This window comes from Anomalospiza imberbis, chromosome 17 (assembly GCF_031753505.1).
Source record: "Anomalospiza imberbis isolate Cuckoo-Finch-1a 21T00152 chromosome 17, ASM3175350v1, whole genome shotgun sequence".
Classification (NCBI taxonomy): domain Eukaryota; kingdom Metazoa; phylum Chordata; class Aves; order Passeriformes; family Viduidae; genus Anomalospiza; species Anomalospiza imberbis.
The window spans coordinates 7,663,153-7,679,262 of NC_089697.1; the positions used below are offsets into that span (position 1 = coordinate 7,663,153).

The 16,110-nt window shown below is 48.1% G+C and overlaps 2 protein-coding genes across 3 annotated transcripts in view; one reads left to right on the plus strand and one right to left on the minus strand.

Annotated features, from left to right (window-relative positions):
- Positions 1-5,413: 5,413 nt before the first annotated feature.
- FNDC11 (fibronectin type III domain containing 11) lies at positions 5,414-9,082 on the plus strand. Its single transcript, XM_068207802.1, has one exon. The coding sequence runs from the start codon at positions 5,921-5,923 to the stop codon at positions 6,890-6,892; it is 972 nt and encodes a 323-aa protein (XP_068063903.1). The 5' UTR covers positions 5,414-5,920; the 3' UTR covers positions 6,893-9,082.
- HELZ2 (helicase with zinc finger 2) overlaps positions 7,589-16,110 on the minus strand; it is a 30,127-nt gene continuing 21,605 nt past the window's right edge. For both annotated transcript variants that reach the window (XM_068207785.1, XM_068207786.1), the window contains exons 11-20: positions 15,652-15,783; positions 15,246-15,413; positions 14,886-15,027; positions 14,292-14,408; positions 13,676-13,868; positions 12,744-12,878; positions 12,291-12,509; positions 11,872-12,028; positions 11,209-11,376; positions 7,589-10,735 (exon numbers count right to left, since the gene is read on the minus strand). In XM_068207785.1, the coding sequence (XP_068063886.1) occupies positions 10,611-10,735; positions 11,209-11,376; positions 11,872-12,028; positions 12,291-12,509; positions 12,744-12,878; positions 13,676-13,868; positions 14,292-14,408; positions 14,886-15,027; positions 15,246-15,413; positions 15,652-15,783 (1,556 nt within the window). In that variant the 3' untranslated portion in view covers positions 7,589-10,610. The remainder of the gene's footprint in view (positions 10,736-11,208; positions 11,377-11,871; positions 12,029-12,290; positions 12,510-12,743; positions 12,879-13,675; positions 13,869-14,291; positions 14,409-14,885; positions 15,028-15,245; positions 15,414-15,651; positions 15,784-16,110) is intronic.

The window sequence follows — 16,110 nt, forward strand, 5'->3', positions numbered from 1 at the left end:
CAGCCCCGAGCAGTGACCAGGGGACAAAGCTGCAGGCTCAGCAAGCTTCCCCCTTCCCGTCTTTGCTCTCCCACATCCAAGGAAACGTGATCCCCTTGGGAAGTTTCCTGGAAAAAGGGGAAGCACACTCGCTGCTGGGATGAGGCTGCCAGCAAGGGATGTCTCGTGGGATCCGGGACGGGACAACCTGCCTTGAACTGACGCTCAAGGACGCCTGTCTTGCAAAGCTCAGCACAGCACAAAGAGATCCGAAAGGGCGCTTGATGAGCTTCCAGCAAGATAAAGGAGCTCCCCTGACCCTGCTCCATCTCCCTGAGCAAGATCATCAATAAACCAGCGCCGCTGCAGCCTGCGGCTCAGACGGGCTCTCGACTCTCATGTCCACATGTGCTTAAATTAATGTCACCGCTGGAAAAAGGAGGGGGTGTCCACCCCACGGGTCCCCTTTGGTGCCAAGACTTGTCCGGGCTGTCCATCCATCAGCAGGGGAGGAAAGCAGAGCCTAGGACTCTCCTAAGGAAATACGGGGCTCTCAGCCCTGCGTGATCGAGAGGCTCAGAGCAGAGATTTTTTTCCCAAACCAGCCTCCAAAACCTCAAATTTATTGACCTGCTATATGCAAACAGCCACTACAAACTCTGGCACGTCCAGGCTTTGGGGCTCCCTCCTCGGGTGCCATTAGTGGGTGTAATGAGGTGGAGATAATTGCTGCATCGGGGACACAATTAACTCTCTCCTGCCCTGGTCCAGCTGGGGCTTTTGCATCCCACAAGAGCAATTCCCTCCCTCCTCCCCCCGGGTTCCTTAGAAAACTTCAATTCCTCTTCCTTCTCAAAGTGAGCCTCTGAATCAGAGTCTGACGAACGCCACGAGTTCACTGATGTGTGGTTGTGATTTAGAGTTGGAATATATTTGGAATGTATAATTTATTTCAGGTATCTGAGGCACCAGTGAAACTGGGAGCAAGCAGTAAGTAAATCAGTCATACCCTTGTGATGATGGGGGCTGGAGTCTTTATGTTGCTCTGAAAATCCTGCTTCCACGCAGCCAGGTGAATATCATGAAGGATGGGTACTATTTGGGGCTGCAGGGATAACTCAGGTACCTGGAGGAGGTGATGTTGGGAGATTTAATGACAGTGCTGCCATTGGGACACAACCTCTAGCAGAAAGGTCAGTGTCAGCCCTCTGTCCTGGGACAGGGATCACATTGAACCAGGTGCTACCCAAAGAGCTGCTCCAAACCTGGCACCCACCTCCACCTGCCAGGTACCACCTGGAAACAGCAGAAGAAGAACCGGGCACAAAGTCCACCCTCCTCCCTGCCTCTGTGGTTGTTGCCTTTACAGCAAATATCTTTTTCAGAAATGCAGATGTGAAATATGAAGACAGAAATTGCCAGCGACTTTCAATTTGGGTTCTGCCATTTTTTCTGTTCCAGCTATTGATTTCCCATAAAGATTAATCCTTGCTCCCAGCCTTCTCTGACAGGCACTATCTGGATGTTTTGCTTACCCTGAGTGAGGAAATATATGTTTTATTAAGTGTCAGAACTCACTAATGAGAAGAAGGAGGAAAATCAATTGTCTGCTTATATCTTGATCTCAGACAGGACTAACAAGTTCTTTGTTTTGATGCTGTGGACAAGACAGGAAGAGTGACAGAGTGACAGTGGTTATCAGCTCTGTCACAGAGACAGCTCAGCTGATGAGGGGGGCAAAGGGTTACATGGTATTGGAGGCTTCAAACACATTTGCATGTGTATTAATTCAAAGAGGTTCATAGAATGCTATAAAATCCTACAGCTGAATTGATGATCCCTGTTGCAAAGGGATGGAAAACACTAACATTTCAGCTGTGGATTCTAAGCAGGTTTATTCTCCCATCCCTAAAGCCAAGAAAACAGCTTGGCCAGCAGCTCAGGGTAGGGGCAGCCAAAGGGATTCCATTTTTCCACGCTAAAGTTGGGATTCAGGTTACTATTTATGGCAAGTACAAGCAAATTCAGTGCAAGTCTCTGCACAACTCCAGCCATAAAGCCCGTTTCAAACATGTACCGTGCTGTGCTCAGATGGAACAAGATGAGCATTAAGGCCCCTTCCAGACCAAGCCATCCTGTGATTCTATGATTCCATGACTGGGCATCTGGCACAGGGCCCAACTGGAACAGGAGTCAGGGTAAGTTGGACCTCCACAGGACTCTTCTCATACCCTCAGGCCACCAAGGCTGATTGCAAGGGACAGCTCCATTTCCCAGCACACACAGTCCAAACAACAAGATCGAGACCCATGACATGAGCACGAACATTCATTTCCCACAGTAACTTTGTGTAATTATCAAATACTAATCTCTGCTGGCCCTCCTCCCCAAACAAGGCTACCAACCTGCTTTCACTCATATTTGTTATCTCCTTTGTCTGTTAGAGGATCACACCTGACAGTTGTATAGTTAATCTCTTGGCAGCTGTGAAATGAAATGGTAAGCTCTGGCTGCCTTGAGAAGATGCATTGATTTCTTAAAATGACACATCGCCTCCTCCCTTGATGTTCAAGCAGGAGCCCAGGGCTGGCATTATGAATCCTGCCTGTCATTCAATTAAAAAAGCTTAGCAGAGATGCTCCAGCTGAGCACACCAGACAGCATTAAGGCTAAGCCCTGACCCAAAGATTCAGTAGCAGGGAGTATGAAGGCACCTGCAGCCCCAGAGGCTTGACCTGTTTGCTGATGAGTTCACCAGTTGTGGCATGGAGCTTGCCACCTTGAACCAGACAAGGCACTCTGTTCTCCACAGCAACACAGCTGCCTGGGCAGCCAGGTCCCATAGGAAAGCAGAGCAGGAAAATCCCTTCCTTCCCAGAAGGAAGTTCGCTGCACTTAATGGAGCATTTTATATATCCTATTTCAACACAGCTCTTTCATAAGGACTATGTGTTTAACAAAACTCTTGACACTGTGAAACAGCCTCCGTCTCACTGTAGAGAGTAAAGCGCTGGTGTCTGGCCTCAGATGGACTTTGCAAGATTCCTCCCCAAAAAGCCCCCATTTGCAGCAATGCCACAAAGCCCAGAGGGCTTTATATGAGATTTAGATGGGATATTAGGAAGAAAGTCTTCTCTGTGAGGGTGGGGAGGCCCCGGCACAGGTTGCCCAGAGAAACCGCAGCTGCTCCATCCCTGGAAGTGTCCAGGTTGGACGGGGTTGGGAGCAACCTGGGCTAGTGGAAGGTGTCCCTGCCCACGGCAGGGGGTGGAACAAGGTGACCTTCCAGCCCAAGCCATTTTGTGAGCCCATGAGTTCATGGTTCCATCATGCTACGTTCCACCTTCCCTGGTTCCCCCATCCCATTGTGATGCAGCGGCGGCGGGCACCGAGCGCCGCGGTGCTGCCCCGTGTCACCGCAGCGTCACCGCTCCGCGGATGCCGCAGACACGTCTCGTTGCACGGGCAGAGCAGGCCCGCTCTCCCCACGACGCCCGGTGTCACCGAGCTGAGGCCTCCGAAGGTCCGAGGGACGGGGGGGAAAGCGGCTGGGAAGGAGATTAGTGGGATTTACTGCCATCGCTCCCCACGGCTCGGGCGTGGAACGGGATGAGCTTTAAGGTCTTTCCAACCCAAACGAGTCTGTGAATTGCGGAGGGGAAGGTATGAACGATTCCAGGGGGTGTCCTGGTTCGGCCGCAGCTCCCCAGGCCGAGTGGTCGCCGTGGCAACGGCCGCGTCCTGCGGCGCCGGGCCTGGCCGGGCCGCGCCGGCACCGGAGCCCCTGGACACAGCTCCCGGGGTGTGGATAGCACCTGGACACTGCCCCCGCCTGTGGATAGCACCTGGACACTGCCCCCGCCTGTGGATAGCACCTGGACACTGCTCCCGCGGTGTGACAAGGTGGGCCGGGCCCGAGCGGGCAGCCCCTGGGTGCCCCTGCGACCTCTCCAGACCCCGGCCTGGGTGAGCACAGAACCCGCCCTGGGGTGAGGCAGCTCCTCCCGGCTGCAAACAGAGCAGCAGTGCAGGGAATACAGCCAGCCCTCCCCGGCAGGAGGAAAAAAAAAAGGTATGTAAAAACATGGGAAAAAGCAAGGGAAAACAAGCACGATGACAGCTCGGTCTGTGGGCAAACACATTGCTCGGCAGAGCCAAATCCCTCCAAGAGTGGGGAATGTCACCTGGCACATGTGCTGGTCCTGCTGCTTCATACACGATGCTGGGAGCTGGCACTGCTTTGGTTTAGGTCGGGTTTTTTTGTGGAAAGAAAAAAGTGAAGAGGAAATACAGCTTGTTTTTCTTCTGTTGACAGCTCTCTTGGGAGACAAAGTTGCAAATGAATGACTTACTATAAACTGTGGTGCAGCTCAGGGCCAGACAGCTGAAAGGTTTACAAATGCTTGGAATTCCTATGAGGAAGTGTTATTAGCTCTGTTATGAATTTAGGGAAAATGAGGCCAATAAAAATGGCTTTGTTAAGTAGATCTCACCATCCAGCTTCTACAGGGCATGTAAGAATTAAGATATCCCAATTAGATCTTAGTTTCAGAATATTGTATTTATTTTGTTTTCAAATCAAGTGTATTCAGCTTGTGAAAGCCACCTAAATATCCATCTGGGTTTTCATTACAGTATCACTGACAACAGGGACACGGGCATTTATTTAGGTAATTGCTGTTTGTGGTACATAAGCTGTGTGAGCCACAGGCACTTCAGCTAAAGCACAACACAGAAACACCTTCCACCTTGGTACAGATGGCACCATCACCCAGGGCACATCTTTGCCAGTAAATGAGTATAAAATCATCCCAGAATGGTATGAGTTGGAAAGGACCTTGAAGCTCATTTCATTCCAATGCCCTGCCATGGCAGGGATAACTTCCTCTAGACCAGTTTGCTCCAAGCCCCATCCAACCTGGCCTTGAGCACTTCCAGGGATGGGGCAGCCACAGCTTCTCTGGGCAGTCTGTGCTAATGCCTCACCATCCTCACAAGTAAGAATTTCTTCCCAATATCCAATCTAACCCTGCCCTCTGTCAGTTTGAGGCCTTCCCCCCTTGCCCTGTCACTCCAGACCCCTGTAAACAGCTAAGATTAAGCCAGCAGAAGTATTGCTGCAAGAACCACTGCCTAAACGCCCCCACAGCAAACTGTTACCTCTTTACAGGTGCTTTACATGTGTGTCATCCTCTTGCTGTACACTGCAGAAAATCCAAGTAGACCTCATGGTCTGAGATGATTCAAACAAAACCCAAAGATAGGGAAAGCAGCACATCACAGAAAGCACTGTCAGGTTATGACTGTCAATCCACTGGTGAAGGTAGAAGCACAAGGAAAACGCTGTCATTCCTCTTGGAAGCTATTGTGAGGTGGCACTCGGTGGATTTTGTTGTTCTGCCTGCTGCATTCCAGCTCGTGTGGGGGCAGAGGGTTAATTTGAATCACCAATGTGATTATGTAGCTGTAGGAACTGGCTGAGAAGATCGGCCTCAAACCTCAACAGCCTGGCAGATTACAAAGAGAGAAAAATAGGCATCTCCAGAGAGGCAGAAGAATGGAAAGAAATTGCTTACAGGAGTACAAAGGCAGCTAATTAGAATGAAACAAGATAATAAGATAGGGAGAAATTTTGTCAGAGTGTATCAGAGAATAGCTCCTGTCAGTGAATCTATTAAGTAGAGGCAGAACCTCTCAAGGGCGGGTAGAGGGAGACCAGTTGGAACACATGTAAGTAGAGGATACAAAACATTAGACACCAGCCAAGTATAAAGGAAAAATCCTCTGGAACTACATCTAGTCTTTATAAGTTCTTTATAAGCTAAGCTTTAATTAAGAGAGAAGAGTCACAGCCATGATTGTACTCCCTCACAGCTGCTTTTCCTTTGGTTCTTAATGTCATTATTGTTGCTTTCCTACACAGCACCCAAGCTTTGGAAACATGGCTAAGGTTTTGCCTGAGACTGAAACCACTTTGGACAGTACCCCGCCCAGAGAAGAACAGGACGACAATACCACCATGAACCAGTACCTGAGAAACAAAAAGCTTGTTCTGGATTTCCTGCACTCTGACCTGAACTCCCACCTCCTCCAGTACCACCAGAACAAAGTTCATCTTCTGAAGAAGTGTTACTTTTACTTGAAGTTTGAGCCCAGTCACGTGTGCGTGAGAGACCAGAACAATATGATGATTTTTGCTGACATCTTGCAAATAGCAAACCCCTGCCAACTCCAGAAGATCAAGAAGATGGGAAAAAAACAGACTGAAATCCAGCTGGCACTTTTAACTGAGCTGTTGGAAGAGCTGGAACAAGGTCGGGAGGAGCTGAGCCATTACGTACAGATCTGTGACGTAGAAGCTTTCCTCTCCCAGTGGGACTTGAATATAAAGAAAGTGCTCAAGCTCTCCATGTTTTTCAAGAAGCTCGTTTCCTTGGAAGAGCCAAGGAGGCTCCATGTCAAGCACAGTTTGGTGTCACAGATACATCTTGGAGGTGCCCTACACCCTCCCATTACTTTTTCTCTCTATATGAAGAAGCCGCCGATTTTTGATCGGATAGAGTCGTTCGCATGCCAGACCTGGGCCCAGCTCAAGTGGTCCACTGAAAGTCAAGAAGAGTTGCACCTTGAACGATGGCAGCTGGAGATCAAGCTAGTGACAGATGACAGTCAGACAGAACCAGGACACGCTCACACCCAGGAAGTCATCTCCAACGTGTGTGTAATCAACCACCTGCTGCCTGGCAGGTTGTATGAGTTCAAAGTGAGGAGATCCTACACTCCCATGCTCGTCTACTCACAGTGGCACGACTGCATTATATTGAAGACAAAAACTCACCCTGCTGAAGATGCCAAGGAAGCCCCCAACCTCAGCCTGATGAGGCAGCCTGATGAGGCGGCTCAACAGTTTTAATGGTTTCATGAAAAAGATTAATAAGAATAATTAAAAATAAATTGTTTAAACAGTTTGCTTTAAATCAAACTCATTCTGTTTTCAACAGCAATTGTACAGGTGCCTTCCCAGAATCTCTCCAGGTTAGCAGTAACCCATTTGAAATTTCTCACAAAAAATAGCATCTTTAAGGCAGCATTTGGGACTCAACAGTTTTGTCCCACTGCCAGAAGCAATGGTGGGAGCAGCCAGAACCAGAAAATCTTGAAGGACACTTCTGAAGCAGAGCACAAGAGACCAAAGCATCTCTTCCATCCAGTGCCTTCCATCCACTAAAAGATGCTCAGTGTCAGTTTCTTCCAATGATATTTTGGGTTTGTATTGTCCTTCTTCCAAAATACCTGAACTGAACTCTTAAGCTCTTCAAATCACCCACCCATCCTTATGTCCATCACTGGTTTCTCTCACCCTCTACACCCTGTGCCATATAGGTACCTAAGCATGACTTCACCCCTTTATAGTGCATGAAAAGATCACTTTAATAAAAAAAAAAAAAACCACCAACCAGAACCCAACAATAAATAATCCCCAAGCTTCCCAACAAACAGGGAAGGGTAATACATCAATATGTAAAAAATATTTTCTGCCGAAAACCTGCAGTTAATTTTCTTTTTTACCATTTGGTTCAGTCCAAACAGAGCTGTCCCCACACAGACCTTTTAGTAATAAAATTTATTATTTAAATAAATTCAAATAATTTTTACAATTATGGCTTAAATATCAAAAAAGGAATGTTGAGATTCATTCTTATGAACAGTCAAAGCAGATAAAAATATTGGTATCCAAAAGGTCATTTGAGGTTTGTTGCGAGTCACAGACATATAAAAGATAAAAACCTGCCCCATTTCAAGTTCCTTAATTCAGACTTCATGACACTTGACATTTCATTTCTATTTTTAAAAACCCCACCGATTTATTGCAGTAAATTGATTGTCCTACACAGATCTGTCCTAATCCTCAAAAACAGTCCAGCCCGCCTGATGCTGGGCTCACTACTGGCTGCCTGCACAGGTTCCCCTTGTTCAATTTGTGCTCAAGCTCGTGCTGAGGAAATTAAGTTAATGCTGTTGGATGAACTGGCATTTGTGTCCTGCAGCCATGTGCTTTTGTCTTTGATGTGGAGAACACAGAGCCTGTGAATGGACAGATGCCCTGGGCACCACGCTGCCAGGGTGTTCCTATTAGGATTACCAAAAGTTTGGTATTTTAAGAATATTGCTCAAACATAAAATTCTTCCAGAAGTAAATTCAAAACTCTGCATGCAAATGAAACCGGGCTAATTTGAACTTTTTTCCCTCTGTTGATTTCTATGATTCACTCCATGAGCATAAGGACAAGAACATGATAGTCAGCTGTCACTACAGTCTATAAAAAGTTTAATTGCACTTTCTGCTATCCCTGACTATTGCATGACCAGCTCTCCAGGAACCTGCTGACAGCACCAGCAGCCCGAGGGCCCAGCCTGGCTGTAGCTGCTGCTTGGGTGCATTTCCTAATCACCAGTTATAAAATACATCCTCAAAGGAAAAAAAAAAAAAAAAAATATATATATATATATGTTGTCTTGCAACACAGAGGTTACCCAGCAAAGCATTTCATTCTACCTCCATGGAGGAGAAATAAACACTTTTTTCCCCACTAAGGACAAAGGGAGTTGCTTTATGAGGGCTCCCTCTTGGCCAAACCCCCTCCAAGAGCACTGACTAAGTCACTACATCAAGGGTGAGGCTCCTTGTTTGTGTTACATGTATAAAATAACCACCACAAAACCCAGGGGAGAAACTTTTCACTTACGGGAGATAATGAAAATGAGACCCACTGGTTCTAAAGGAATCAAGAAGGCTTTGTTAAATGAAGCTGGCACCGTCCTAAAATAGTTATCCCAACAATTCCAGCATTTTTTTGCAAATTTCCATAGCATCTTGGAGCTAGATGATTTCATTTTAGTAGTCCAAAGAATGATCCACAGACAATCTTATTTTGGAATTGCAATAATATTTGCTAATCAGGCTGGTGCAGAATCTTTTAAGATCCCATGCAGGATGACTTCAAAGAGGAACAATGAATTTTACACCTTACTAGCTTTTACCAAGCATCTTTAGAACCAGCAGGAGATACTTGCTGTGGGTTTTTATCCTTCACAGAATTGCCAGCCATATGCCACTTTTATGCTTCAGTAGGACAAGAGCAAGCCTGGGTGGACGTTGGCATACAGCTCAAACCCCCAGACAGAGACTGCAGGAAGGTAGCTTAAACTAGGAAGAGAACAACAAAACCTCTCTATAGGTTCTGGAGGCAAGTCTAACACAGAGTCATGAGAAGAAACACAGCGTTCAGTTGAGACTTTTACAGACACAATGCTTTCCTATTGCCATTCCTCCACATGGGAAAGAGCCACACTGGATTTCAGTTGCAAACAGAGCAAAATTCCTCCTGCCATAGTGCTGTGACATCATAGGGATCCACACCACAAGGAAAACTTGTGTGATTGCATCTCAGCTCCATCCCACATGAACATCTAAGGACAGCCAAGCATGTGGTTTGGGGAGAGCCGAGGCAGGCACTTCATACATTCAGAATTGAAATGAGATAAAAGACACCCTCCCTCAAAATTGTCATGCTTCCAAAAGCAGCTCCATGATTTTCAGAGGGCACCATTCACCACAACCTCTACCAGCCACATGCCACTGGGTGAAAGCAGCCTCTCTGGTGAACCACAGCTTCCAGCTCACAGCAGTTTGGCTACAGAAAATATAAAAATACATTATACACATACACTCCTTCACTGCTCTTAAAATCTCAGGCCATAAGGCTGTGAAACAAATTCACAGAGTTAAAAGTTAATAAATTAAAAGCAGCTTTAAAAAAAGTGGGGTAGGAAAGGGAGGGGGGATCAACAGGAGATTTCAAATAAAATTCTGAACAGTTTAAAATGGGCTGACAAATCCCAATGTTTCCTAGTAGGAGAGGTCCCCGCTTTTCGTTGCCTTTATGCTGGTGAGGACAACCTCCTTTGTACAAAGAACACGTAAATCTATTTACAAAATCACCTTGGCCTTGCCACTGTGATATTTACACGCTCAGAGAACATCATTTTGGCTAGACAAAGAGTGGTGCATGCATCTCTTGTTGCTTTCCTCCTTCACTTAAAAAAAAAAAAAAGTAAAAAGTGAGAAGTCTTAAAAATCTCCTGTCCTTGGATTTAAAATGAGAGGCAGTACTCAGAAGCTTTGGTCCTCCACGGCAAACAGCATCTTGCTGCGCTGCTCCACTGCGTGCAGTCGTTCCACCCCGATGAACAGACTGAGCATTTGATCCCCAAAGAGCAACCCTGACAGCTGGAGTAAATATTTGGTCCCCCCAAACTGCAGCTGCAGTAGGATGAGGGTTCAAATGAGCAACTTACAGTTACAAAAATAGTATCATCCTCAGTAAAGTCACATGCCCATCATCTATCTCCAATGCCTTTTCGTTTTGCCAGAATTGAAAGTTCCTGCCCAAGATTGCACTGATTAAAAACACCTCAAGATGCTGAAGCAGACGCTGAAGCTGAGTTGTCACAGTGCAGGAAGCTCCCAGATCCCCCGCTGCATTTGGCTCCGTAGGTCATTGAATAATGGAAAGATTTGGTCCTTCCCAAGGCACACATAATGCAGTTCAGGCAGAGAGGGCCCATCCTCACCGGGAGAGGGCTGGGGTCCTCCTGACACGGATCTCCTGGGCTGTAGTGCAGCTGTTGTGGCGGCAGTAATGCTGGACCAGTCTCTTCCACAAAGGGTTGCACTCCAGGAGGTACCGGTTCCCTGTGGGCAGCGGGATGGGGACAGCAGGTTAGTGGCTAGAAGAGGCTTGGCTGATACCATTTTTGTCTATAACCTCTAGCTAAGCCAGCTGGGTCACTTGCAGGGACATATCTGTAAAATCCCAGCTCCCTTTTCCATGCTGTCATATCTGTGAGCAGCTTCCCTACGCATCACAGCCTACACCAGCGTGATTAGGAGCAAAATGAACGGCCAGATTTTTGTTAGGACAGAGTTCTAGCATGAAAGCAACAGAAACAACATGGTCCAAAACAAAGGGTGGGAAAAACTAACTATACTTGCTGTATTCAAGCTGTGAATAAGCCCTGCTTTGCCCAGATTCCCCAGTTTCAAAACCCCAGACTAAAGGGCAGAAGAATAAACCAAGATCACTGGTTGTACTAGTTTGGATCACCATCCCTTTATCCGAGAATCCCATTCCCCTGAAGGCTTGTGCATGGTCCACGGATACCAACCTATGATGCAGAGTCCTTCCTGAGCTCGTGTGATGCCAACATTGACCTGGTTTGGGTCAGTAATAAACCCCAGGTATTTCTTCTGCCAGCTCTTTGTGGGCCTACTGTCGATCTCAGACCGGGGGCAGGAGCGTACAGTTGACAGGATCACATATTTCCATTCACTTCCTAGAAAGTGGAAACAAACCAGATTTTCTTAGAAGGAAGCATCTGGCTATTTCTCTACCCCACAGGACACTCATTTCTCTACTGCCACCCTCTGGGTTTCTCCAGCTTTGGAGGCCTTTGGACTCCTGGTCATTGCTTTCCAAAGAGAACAAAGTCTTCTGGTAGTTCTCTAACACCCTTTTCAGATATAGAATCACAGAATAGTTTTATTTGGAAGGGACATTTTCTGTTCCAACTTCCCTGACATGGGCAGGGAACCTTTCACTAGAAATCTTCCACTAGAGATCCTTCACCTTCCTGCCTTCAGCAGCCTCACCCTGCCCAAGCACTCCAGAGGCTTCCTAAGGATTTATTATAATCACAAATTACTCAGAAATCTGGTCTTCCATGGCTGAAATGACCCCGGGGTAGGGCTTGCTCAAGACTGTATCTGTGAGCAGCTCCTCAGGAAGGCAGGAGGGGACAGACCCAACCCTCCCCCTCCTGTCCCCTCACCTTGACTCTTCATGACGGTGCAGACGGTCACCCCGCGGATGCCCTCCCTCTGCAGGCTCTTGTTGATCTCGGACACCTGGGCGCTGTAGGGGCTCAGGATGGCGATGCTGTCCGGCCGGATGGTGCCATCTAGTGTCAGCTGCTTGGCTAACCTCACCTGGAGCGACCGGCGTCCTGCTCACCTGGGAGCGGGGCCAGAGGGAAGAGCCCCCCAGCACCCCTCCCCGGGCCAGCGATGGCGCCTGCCTCACGATCACGTTGTCCTACACCTGCCTCTGCCCAGGGGCGTCCTGGTGTGCTCCAGACCCGGGAGGCACCAGGCAGACACTGCTGATCTTTACATCTTTATCATCCCTCCACAATTCCAGCACAACGCCCTCCCTTCTGCATCCCCAGCAATTCCCCAGGCCCCTGCTCACCGCCTGTGCCACTTCCTCCAGGTTAGCTTTGGAGTTCTCGTTTCCTTCCTCAGTAGAAATAATGAGGGAGTGCTCCTTCCCTTCCACGTGCCCGAAGATGATGGGGCAGCAGTTGTTATCTCTGTGGTGGAGCACGCTGGGTTTCCGAACAAGCTGAGGACATGTTCTCAGCCGCCTTTCATAGAACTCCTGGGATGGGAACTCACAAATGCTCTTGTGCTGGCAGAGAAAAGGAGGGAAACTGAGGTGAACAAAACCCAGTAAACTTTTCAGCCTGCAGCATCTTTCTGGGCAGGCTTCAACACAATGCCATACTGCTGGAGCTGGCACTGGCATATTCCTAGATATAATCCTGTGTCTAGGAAGGGGAAGCATTAGTGGAGACTATCTGGTGCTTAAGACAAGCCTCGATTTTCTGTGATGGAGAGAAGACAATCCACTGGAGGGCCTCACCATGCGGTACTGCGTGTCCAGCATCCACGCCTGCTCCTGGTAGCGCTCAAAGAGAGACGTCTCCATGCCAAGAGTCTTGCAGACATCATTGTTAACCACCGGCCGCAGCTGTTTGTGATCCCCCAGCAAAACAACCTGGAAGGAAGAGCAGACACCTCAGCTGCGAGGTGGTGGCACTGCAAAGGCCATCAGCTCTTTGAAAGGCTATTTGCATGTTTGATGCTTATAAGTTACATAAGTGTAACTTATGTTACACTTAGAGCAACCTCAGCCAAAGACCACACTGGACATGACATAAAGATCCTGTCCTAGATAATGTTTCCATCTGATGGGAGGAACACAAAGAACCATAGAATTCTAGAGTCACAGAATAGTTTGGGTTGGAAGGAACCTTAAAGCTCATCTTGTTCCACCCCCTGCCATGGGCAGTGACACCTTTCACTGTCCCAGGTTGCCCCAAGTCTCATCCAACCTGGCCTTGAACATTTCCAAGGATGGGGCAGCCACAGCTTCTCTGGGCAAGCTGTGCCAGTGCCTCACCATCCTCACAGGGAAGAATTTTTTCCTAATAGCCACTGTCACTATGTCCTCAGTTTGAAGCCATTCTTCCTCGTCCTGTCACTCCATGCCCTTGTCCAAGGTCCCTCTCCATTGCTCTTGGAGCCCCTTTAGGCACTGTAAGGGGCTCTAAGATCTCCCTGGAGCCTTCTCTTCTCCAGGTTGAACAGCCCTAACTGTGTCTATGCTTCTTGTCATGTTAATACTTTGTACCTGAGCCAGCATATTTTTTCGGTGGCTGCAATACCCACCCCATAAAGAAGCACAAACCTTAAAATCCTAACAGGTCTTGTAAGAGCTCCACGGTAAGGGATGGAAAAGGTTTGAGAGCCCCGAGCAGCTGTCTCAGAGACACATCTTTGGCAGGGACATACCTTATCAGCACGGTGGTGGCAGACCAAGGGGATGAGGGTCTCGGGCTCTGTGGACATGGCACACTCGTCGATGATTATCTGCTTGACATTGAGGTGCTCCAGGGCGCCGGCAGACGAGACAGAGCAGGTGCACAGGATGACATCGTGACGTGCCAGCTGATACAAACGACCTTGTGTCAACCAACCTTTGTACCTAGTGTTGATGCAGAAAACACCAAGTTGCGCATAAGGGAAACACCTCCAGATACCTCACACGAGAACCAGGCAGAGGCTGTGCTTTCCCAAATGATTATGGCTTCACCTCCCTCCCCAGGATGAGCTGATGCTCCCAGAAAAGGGCTTTGGATGGACACTGTAGGAAATGTACTTTGTCCTGAACTCAACAGGGCAGGGGGTCCGGGTGAAGGATTCAAGGGTCACACAGGCAGAATAGGAATTTTGGTCCAGATGGACAACAGCACCAGTGCAAAAGTGATTCTGAGGCTCTGTGCTGTACCTGTAACCTCGATCTCATCACTTTTAATCATTATTCTGAACACACAGTTATTAATCTGTGCTTCAGAGGTGGCACACAGCCAAAGTCAGCCATGTCTCACCAGGGTCTCTTCCTACTCACTCCTTTGTTTCTTCTTCTGTGATCTCCTCTCCGTTCCTCACCCGAGCGTCAAAGTGACAGATTCTCTGCCAGAAGGGGCTGGGCGCCCGCCGGATGCGATGATGCAGGATTATTTCGCTGAATAAAGAGTCAATATATAAATATTTTCCCTCAACACTGAGACCTCAGTAATTTCTTCTACAGTGAAGCAGACCACACCACCTGCCTACATGGAGAAACCCCATCAGCTAAAAAACTCACAGCCAATCTTTCCCATCTTTGTAGACCAAATAATTCAACCTTGAGGACATAAAATACAACCGCTTCCCTTTAGCGGCTGCAAGCAGGAATGAAGTCAGAGACGTTCAGGGCTGTTCCAAAAGGAGATGAAAACATCTAGGGACTTTTCAACCACCTGGATTTCCTGACTAGGTGCCACATTGGAGTGTACACATTCGCTTGAAAAAAATCACTACAAATTAATTAGAAAGCAAGTTAATAGTGCTGCTCTGCAGTGGTGCAATGAAACTATTTGCTCTGGTTTGTTTAGTGTCACTGATACAGAAGCCACCTCTCCCCAGCACCCTAGAAGCCTGCAGGGCCACGTTGTCCTACCTGAGCTCACGTTTTGGCTTTGCATCCCGTAGGGATTTACGGGAGATGTTCCGGTTGCTCCCCGGGTATGGGAATTCCATCGTCTCAATGGCCTCCCCATAAACCCTCAGTGGTTTCAGCTTCTTCATCTTCAGCAGCATCTCTGGAGAAGGAGGGCAGGTCTGCTCAGACAGCACCAGGCACTGGTGGTGCTCAGGCCTGTCTCTCCCTGCCCCTCACTCATCATCCCATCTCCACTGGTCCTCGCCCTGCAGTGCAGGGTCTTCTGTAAGGACCAGCTCTACTTTTGGCCCCTCCACACCACATGTTCTCCCTGCCACCAGTGCAAGCCACTTCAGGGGTTTAAAAGTTGATAGTTACCAGCAACAACATCAACAGACTTGTTGGATGGGCCACAGTACAAGATGCACTTTGTCTTCTTGTCCTTGTCATCTTCCAAGCATGGTGTTTTGTCCTTCTCAACACTCTTCTCATTCAGTTGATGGAACCAGTAGACAATGTGAGTTCCAACAACGGTCTTCCCTGTGCCTAGAAAAAAAAGGAATATGCTGAGAACATTTTAACCACAACACTCATGCTCTGGATCTGCATCCAGCTGATCAGCCACAAAACAAAATCAAGAATGGAGGGGACTGCCTTGCACAGCTGTGGGTGATGCCAACCCATGCTCCCTTCTCCTGGCTTACCAAGGGTCCTATGGAAAGCAGCAGTTCACCTCTCACCTGCCATTCATACCACAGCAGGTGTGTTCTGCTGACCCCCTTACCTGGTGGGCCCTGGATGAGCATGAAGGATTTTTTTAGAGCATCCAGAACAGCCTGGTTCTGACTCTTGTTAAGTTTCCAGTTGCTGCCAGGGATATCAAAGGATTTTTGCTGCAGGAATCTGGATATTGTCACTGTTAGTGCAAAGAGCCAAGAAAACAAATTTAAAGAAGGTTACTGAGGGCAGCACAGAAGTGATTCAGCAAGAGAGTGCAGCAGGTACCTAATGATGGTGGTCAGTTACAAGACCACCAAGAAATAATCCTTGTCCCATGCCAAGATACTTTGCCCATGAACCATCTCTGTGAGTCCTGGGGATGACAATTTCAGCTGTGCCAGCCACCAGCAGGGCATCCCAAATGACATAGCAGCTCCTCTCATCCCCTTGTCGGGGGAACCTCCTGGTGTGGGAGCATCACCCCTATGGCAAGGGCCCACAGAAACTGCCAGGGCACCTGCCT

What these genes read in the sequence shown, in the direction of transcription:
- FNDC11 (XM_068207802.1), top strand. Translation starts at nt 5,921, where the DNA reads ATGGCTAAGGTTTTGCCTGAGACTGAAACCACTTTGGACAGTACCCCG.